Raw genomic sequence first — 7,672 nt, 5'->3', positions numbered from 1 at the left:
CCTAGTGATACTGCCTCGGAAACCCAAGGAGGGGTCACTAAGTCGGATCCAACTTGACGGCAATAGGGGGGAAGGACACATTACAGGAGCTTTTTTTTTTTTTTTTTTTTAAGCAGAGATAGCTTCCCCTAATTTGATAATTTAGGAATGGCAGTTAATACCTAAGGCAGCCAAGAAAAAGTCATTTAATTGAATGCCATTTAATCTAGTGTGATTTTTCACAGTATAGTATGTAAATACATGCATACTTTGAAGAGTAGTCACCAAACCTTAGGATGTGGCAAAAGTTCTTCTTGCAGCTACACAGCTATTAGAAATTGGACATTGGATTAGTTTATACCCAAACTAATTATTATTTAGCTTCTGAAAGAAGACTAAACTACTATTTTGACGTGTGATATTTCTAGAGCTAGGAATTTGGGGACCTGGAATGTTTTCAGGAGTCTTTTATTAAGTTGCAATTAATTTGTCATCCTACAACCTACACTGTCAACTGCTCTGTTGGGATTTCTTGGCTGTAATCTTTACAGAAGCAGATTGCCAGACCTTTCTTCCTGTGAAACCAGTGGGTAGGTTTGAACCACCAACCTTTAATAGTCAAGCCCAAACCATTTGTATCACCCAGGGACCTTTGTATTTACAGGTATAAACCAAAAAAAGCCGAACTCATAGCCACTGAGTTGATTCTGACTCATAGTGATCCCCACTGGGTTTCTGAGGTAGTAAATATTTACAGAAGTAGATTGTCCCATTTTCCTTCCACGGTGCAGCTGGTGGGTTTGAACCATCAACCTTCTGGTTTGCAGTCAAATGTCTTAGGCACTGTGCCACAAGAGCTCCATTTACAGGTATACCGAAAACCAAACTCACTGCCAGAGAGTCGGTCCTACTCATAGTGACCCTTCCTTGGGTTTCCAATGTGGTATCTCTACAGAAGTAGATTGCCCAGTCTTCCTTCCAAGAAGTGGCTGGTGCGTTTGAACCTCCAGCCTTCTGGTTAGCAGTCAAATACATTAGGCACCATGCCACCAGAGCTCCTCTTTATAATATACAGGTATAGGGGCTGTGATTTTCATGTATATTTTGGGAAAAAACAATTCTGCCTTATCAGCAAGATGCTGGAAGTCTACACTGGAAAGCTTGGATTAAGGATATCTGTAGTATTGCTCAGAGTAGAATTTTGTTTTAGCATTCCAATATGAAAAGGTTTGATTTCTTTTTGACTTTTTGGTCTTGGTTTTAGCATTGGATTTGGAATTAAATATTAGAAACTTTTGGTAATATAATTGCTTACTAGTCTTTCTTTTTTTTTTTTTTTCACTTTTTCATTTTGTCTTTATCAGAAAAAGAATAAACCAAAAGAACCACCCAAAGCACCAAAATCAGCACCATTTTTCATTCCAACAGTTCCTGGCCTTGTACCCAGATACGCTGCACCTGAACAAAATAGTGAGACCCAGCAGGTAAAGCCTAATTGGAGCATTCTAAGTATATGGAGGGTGTTTTATGTGTTACCCTGTTGTAGTTTATTACCAAGATCTGATTGGATAGATGCAGAGGAAATTAAGGGTAGCTTTTAATTATAAGCTATGCATTTTTTATTACACTTAATGTTCTTTGAATGATGTGTATTTGTTTTTATTTAAGTCTAAAGTGGTTAACCTTGGAATATTGGCCCAAAAATCAGAGTTCTGCTTGAAACTTGAAGAAGGACTAGAAAATAATAAATGTAAGTTAAATGATAAAATATTTTAACAAGTATCTTCAAATTGGTTTACTATAAATGAAGGGAAATTAAAAGAAATATTACATTTCTCAGTTGAAGAGGTTAGTGAAAAAAAGGTTGAAATACTGGTTCTAATCTGAAGTCATTTTAGCTTTTACTGTATTAAATGCATTTAATAGTTATATAATATAATTTGTTACAATATTTACATAATTATATAACTTATTATAATATTTATAATATACAGCCACTCCTTGGAAGGAAGGTTGGGCAATCTACTTCTGTAGTGATACTGCCTTTGAAACCCAAGGAGTGGTCACTATGAGTCGCGTCCAACTCGATGGCAAATAACAACAACAACATATGAAATAAGTTTAAATGACATTGATATTGTGTTAATCTACTAAGAACCTTTCATACTTTCTGTATGGAAAATTATAATTTTTTTGGTATTTGTTCTGTATCAGATAATATGCAAGCTTTTTGCTTTTATTTACAGACTTTGCAATACAGCAGAGATTTTTGTGTTGGCAATTTCAAATATTCTCAAATTAACTCAACAAAAATATACTTGTAAATTTATTTATTGACAATGATAATAAATCTGAATTTTAAAGGCTTCAGTCTGTAGCTAATAATTGATGAACAGTTAGAACTGTAAGCTATTAAGAAAATCACAGTGACTATTCTGACTTCTGTTTTATGATCCAAATGCTTGTGTTTTCTTGGCAATATTACTTGCAAAAAGTCAAAGAATAGTACTGGTAGGCTTTTATGGATGACTCAAAAAGTAGCAGGAAGTAACTTACTATATTAATGGAGGGACAGAGAAGAAAAATACTAATGTTTAGTATAGCTGAGGGACTGAAAGTAAAATTGGTTAGAATTTTGGTGTTGGCATTTTTCTTTTTTCAAAAAGGTATGATGACCATACTTAATGCCATTGTAATATCAAAGGCCTCATATATAAAAATGGTTATAAGTGCATTGAATATATTTTCATAGGATGCATTTGAAACAGTAGTGCTTACTTCTAGGGAGAAGTAGGTTTGCAATAGGTAAGAACAGAAGATGGGATCTTTCTCCTCTTATTTTATATATTTCTGTATTGCTAGTATTTTTTAATGATCATATGGTACTTTAATATTTATAACAATAAAAAAGAAATTCCCCTTTTTCATCCTATTCCCAGTGGTAACCACTCTTAATAGTTTGGTATATACCTTTGTAGCCTTCTTAATAAGTTAAGTTATTTTCTGGTTGATTTATGAGTATGTTAAAGCATTAATTAGATTTTCTTTAATATCCTTAACAGCAGAAAGACAAATGACTGAAAACAAAGTATTTAGTGCTTTGGTACTTTTTTAGTATCTTTAATTTTAATCTCTCATGATGTGTACTAATTTCCACTCGTTTGGGAGTTTATTCTACTACAACATGAAAAAATTAACCCATAGAAAGAATTTCCTGTGCTTTTTGAAGATATGTTACTTGAGGTATAAATGAAAACAATAGTTTCCTAAGTGATGGTATGTAATAACTGGATTCTTTTTAAAACTTAATGCAGATGAGCCTGCTCTCAGTCTTCTGAAAGAATTAGGCCCATCAGCAATTGAAACAGAGCTGCGAAGCTTGTCCCCTGATTGTGGTGGGTCTATAGACGTCATGCAGAGCTTTTTGAAAATGATTGGGATGATGTTGGACAGAAAGCGTGATTATGAGTTAGCACAAGCATACCTTGCATTGTTTCTGAAGGTAAGTCTGATGTAAGGCAGTCCTTCCCAGCATGGTGGTGTTAGGTGCCGTTGAGTTGGCTCCAACTTAGCCCTATGTACAACAGAACGGAACACTGCCCTGTTCTATGCTGTTCTCACAATCCTTGCTGTACTTGAGCCCATCATTGAAGCCACTGTGTCAGTCCATCTTGTTGAGGGTCTTCACCTTTGTCACTGAGCCTCTACTTTACCAAACATGATGTCCTTCTCCAGAGAATGGTTACTTCTGACAACATGACCCACGTAGGTGAGACAAAGTCTGGCCATTCTTGCTTCCAAGGAGCACTCCGGCTATACTTTTTCCAGGACAAAGTTGTTTGTTTTCCTAGTGGTCTGTGGTACTTTCAGTATTCTTTGCCAACACAATTCAGAAGTATCTACTCTTCTTTGGTCTTCTTTATTCATTGTCCAGCTTTCACATGCATATGAGGTGATTGAAAATACCATGGCTTGTGTCAGGCACACCATAATCTTCAGAGTGACATCTTTGCTTCTTAACACTTTCAAGAGGTCTTTTACAGCAGATTTGCCCAGTGCAATATGACGTCTGATTTCATGACTGCTGCTTCCATGGGTGTTGACTGTGGATCCAAGTAAAATGAAAATCTCTAACAACTTCAGTTTTTTCTCCATTTGTCATGATGTTGCTTATTGATCCAGTTGTGAGGATTTTCATTTTCTTTATGTTAAGGTGTAACCTGTACTAAAGTCTGTAGTCTTTGATCTTCATCCATGAGTGTTTCAAGTTATCTTCACTTTCAGCAAGTAAGGTTGTGTCATCTGCATATCACAGGTTGTTAATAAGTCTTCTTCCAATCCTAATGCCACATTCTTCATATAGTTCAGCTTCTCGGATTATTTACTTAGCATACAGATTGAGTAAGTTTGGTGAAAGGATACAACCCTGACATACACCCTTCCTGATTTTAAACCATTTAAAAATCCATATTCTATTCAAATGACTGTCTCTTGGTCTATGTACAGATTTCTCATAAGAACAATTATGTGTTCTGGAATTCCCATTCTTCTCAATGTTATCCATAATTTGTTATGATCCACACAGTCAAATGCCTTTGCATAGTCAGTAAAACACAGGTAGATGTCTTTCTGGTATTCTTTGCCTTCAGCTAAGATCCATCTAACATCAGCAGTGATATCCCTTGTTCCACGTTCTCTTCTGAATCCAGCTTAACATTTCTGGAAGTTCTCTATCAATATACTGCTATGACCATTTTTGAATTATCTTCAACAAGATTTTACTTGTGTGTGATATTAATGATATTGTTCAATAATTTCTACATTCTTTCCAGCATACCTTCCTTTATAGCAATATTGTCTAATACAACTTTCTTTGAAGGTGGAAGTGTTGGATCTGACTGTCCAACATGGTAGCGTAAAAGCAAGTCAATGAGCACTTGAAATGTGACTTATGTGACCAAGAAACTGACTTTTAAATTTTATTGAATTTTAATTAATGTAAGCCTAAATAACCACATATAGCTACCATATGCCGACTCGACGGCAAACAACAACAACAACAACCATATTGGACAGTACAGCTTTAAGTAGTTACATTTTGGAAGTTTTTCTGTGTTCGTGAAAAAAAGTCAAACTATGTCTTTGTACTGTTGAAAAGGAATATTTACCACTAAAGTGGTTGAAGAAGTTTCAAGTGATTTGACAATAACAGGATTGCCAGCATTGGTTATGATGATGATGATGATGATGATGATGATAGAGATTATTGTTATTGTTTTGAGAGTCCACTACAGTAGTATAATGTGTTGAAGGAGGTAGATGATGCTGATTTTTGTGAAAACAGATACAGTTCTTATGCCATTAATATCTACAATGATCCTATTATTAAAAGGGTAGATATTTAGATGTTTGCAAATATGCATAAGAAATAGAAATGCCATGAATTATTTCTATATCCTTTCCTAAATTTTCAAAGTGTGAGCTCTGAATCTGAAATACTTAATTCTTTACAAAATATATCAAAGGATCTATCTGCCATTCATTACCAGTAGGTTACTATGAAAGGAGAAACTGACGTTGTGGTCAGGTGCCATTGAGTTGGTGCTGGCTCATCACAACCTTATGTACAACAGAATGAAACACTGCCCAGTCATATGCCATCCTCACAATCATTTCTATGTTTGAGCCCATTTTTGGCAACCACAGTGTCAGTCCATCTGGTTAAGAATCTTCTTTTCACTGACCCTCTTCTTTACAGGCATGATATCCTTCTCCAGGGACTGATCCCTCCAGATGACATGTCCAAAGTACATGACACAGAGTCTCTCCATCCTCGTTTTTAAGGAGCATTCAAGCTATACTTTTTACAAAACAGATCATTCATTCTTCTAATAGTTTATGGTATATTAAATACTCTGTGCCAACACCACAATTCAAAGGCATCAGTTCTTCTTTAGTTTTCCTTATTCATTGTCTAGCTTTCACATGCATATGAGGTGACTGAAAATACGGTGGCTTGAGTCAGGCTCACCTTAGTCATCAGTGACATCTTTGCTTTTTAATACTTTGGCAGCACATTTAGTACATCATTAATTTTCTTGACTGCCGCTTCCATGAGTATTGATTGTGTATCCGGGTGAAATGATAATCCTTGACAGCTTCAGTCTTTTCTCCATTTATTATGATATTGTTTATTGGTCCAGTTGTGAGGCTCTTTGTTATCTTTATGTTAAGGTGTAATCCATACTGAGGGCTGTAGATACTGATCTTCGTCAGTAAGTGCTTCAAGTCCTCTTCACTTTCAGCAAGCAAGGCTATGTCATCTGCATATCACAGGTTGTTAATCAATCTTCCTTTTCTTCATGTGGTCCAGCTTCTAGGTTATTTGCTCATCATACAAATTGAGTAAATTTGGTGAAAGTGCAGCCCTGATGCATACCTTTCCTGATTTTAAACCATACCATACCCCCTTGTTATATTTGAATGACACCTCTTTCTTGGTCTACTTACAGGTTCCACATGAACACAATTAAATGTTCTGGAATTCCCATTCTTTGCAATGTAATCCTTAATTTGTTACAATCCACAGAGTCAGATGGATTTGCATAATCAGTAAAACTCAAGTTTTATCTTTCTAGTATTCTCTGCTTTCAGCAAAGAGGCATCTGGCGTCAGCAATGATGTCCCTCATTCCATATCCTTTTCTGATTGTGGGCAAAAATTTCTGGCAGTTCCCATTCAATGTACTGTTGCAACTTTTAAAATTATCTTTAGCAAAATGTTACTTATATGTAATACTAGTGTTAGTGTTAGATAATTTCCACTTCCTATCGGATCACCTTTCTTTAGAATGGGCACAATATTTATCTCTTCCAGTTGGTTGTCCAGGTAGCTATCTTCCGAATTTCTTGACATATAAGAGTAAGTGCTTCCAGCTTTTCATGTTTGTTGAAACATATCATACGTTATTCTGTAATTCCTGGGGCTCATTTTTCCCCAATGCCATCACTGCAACATGGACTTCTTTCTTCAGTATCATAGGTTCTCAATCATATGCTACCTCATGAAATGGGTGAATGTCAGCCAGTTCTTTTTGGTACAGTGATGCTTTGTATTCCTTCCATCATCTTTTGATGCTTGCTTTTTTTATCAATCAGTATTTTGCCTATGTTGTTGTTAGGTGCTGGCAAGTCAGTTTTCAACTCAAAATAACCTCATGTGCAACAGAACAAAACACTGCCCGGTCCTGCACCATTCTTACAGTCATTGCTGTGCTTGAGCCCTCTGTTGCAACCACTTTGTCATTCTGTCTCATTGAGGGTATTCCTGCTTTTTTCCTAACAAATTAGGGCTTGAATCTTTTCTTCATTCTTTCAGCCTGAGAAATGCAGAGTGTGTTCTTCTGTTCTGGTTTTCTAACTCCAGGTCTTTGCATATTTCATTATAATACTTTAATTTGTCTTCTCTAGCTACTCTTTGAAATCTGTTCAACTATTTTACTTCATTATTTTTTCCATTAACTTTAGCTACACTGCATTCAAGAATAAGTTATAGAGCCTTTTCTAACATCCATTTTGGTCTTTTCTTTCTTTTCTTTTTAAAGACTTTTGCTTTCTTCATGTGTGATGTTCTTGATGTCATCTCACAATTTGTCTCGTCTTCTGTCATTAGTGTTTAGTGCATCACACCTTTT

The 7,672-nt window shown here is 35.7% G+C and overlaps 1 protein-coding gene across 1 annotated transcript in view; it reads left to right on the top strand.

Annotated features, from left to right (window-relative positions):
• The window catches only part of WDR36 (WD repeat domain 36), a 100,256-nt gene that overhangs the window by 90,537 nt on the left and 2,047 nt on the right, over nucleotides 1-7,672 (top strand). Inside the window, exons 20-22 of the mRNA XM_042781876.1 lie at nucleotides 1,344-1,463; nucleotides 1,648-1,729; nucleotides 3,294-3,481. Of these exons, the coding sequence (XP_042637810.1) occupies nucleotides 1,344-1,463; nucleotides 1,648-1,729; nucleotides 3,294-3,481 (390 nt within the window). The remainder of the gene's footprint in view (nucleotides 1-1,343; nucleotides 1,464-1,647; nucleotides 1,730-3,293; nucleotides 3,482-7,672) is intronic.

This window comes from Orycteropus afer, unplaced genomic scaffold, assembly GCF_000298275.1.
Source record: "Orycteropus afer afer isolate SDZICR_OR568_19922 unplaced genomic scaffold, OryAfe1.0 scaffold00191, whole genome shotgun sequence".
NCBI lineage: Eukaryota > Metazoa > Chordata > Mammalia > Tubulidentata > Orycteropodidae > Orycteropus > Orycteropus afer.
This window is presented reverse-complemented; position numbering and strand designations above follow the sequence as displayed.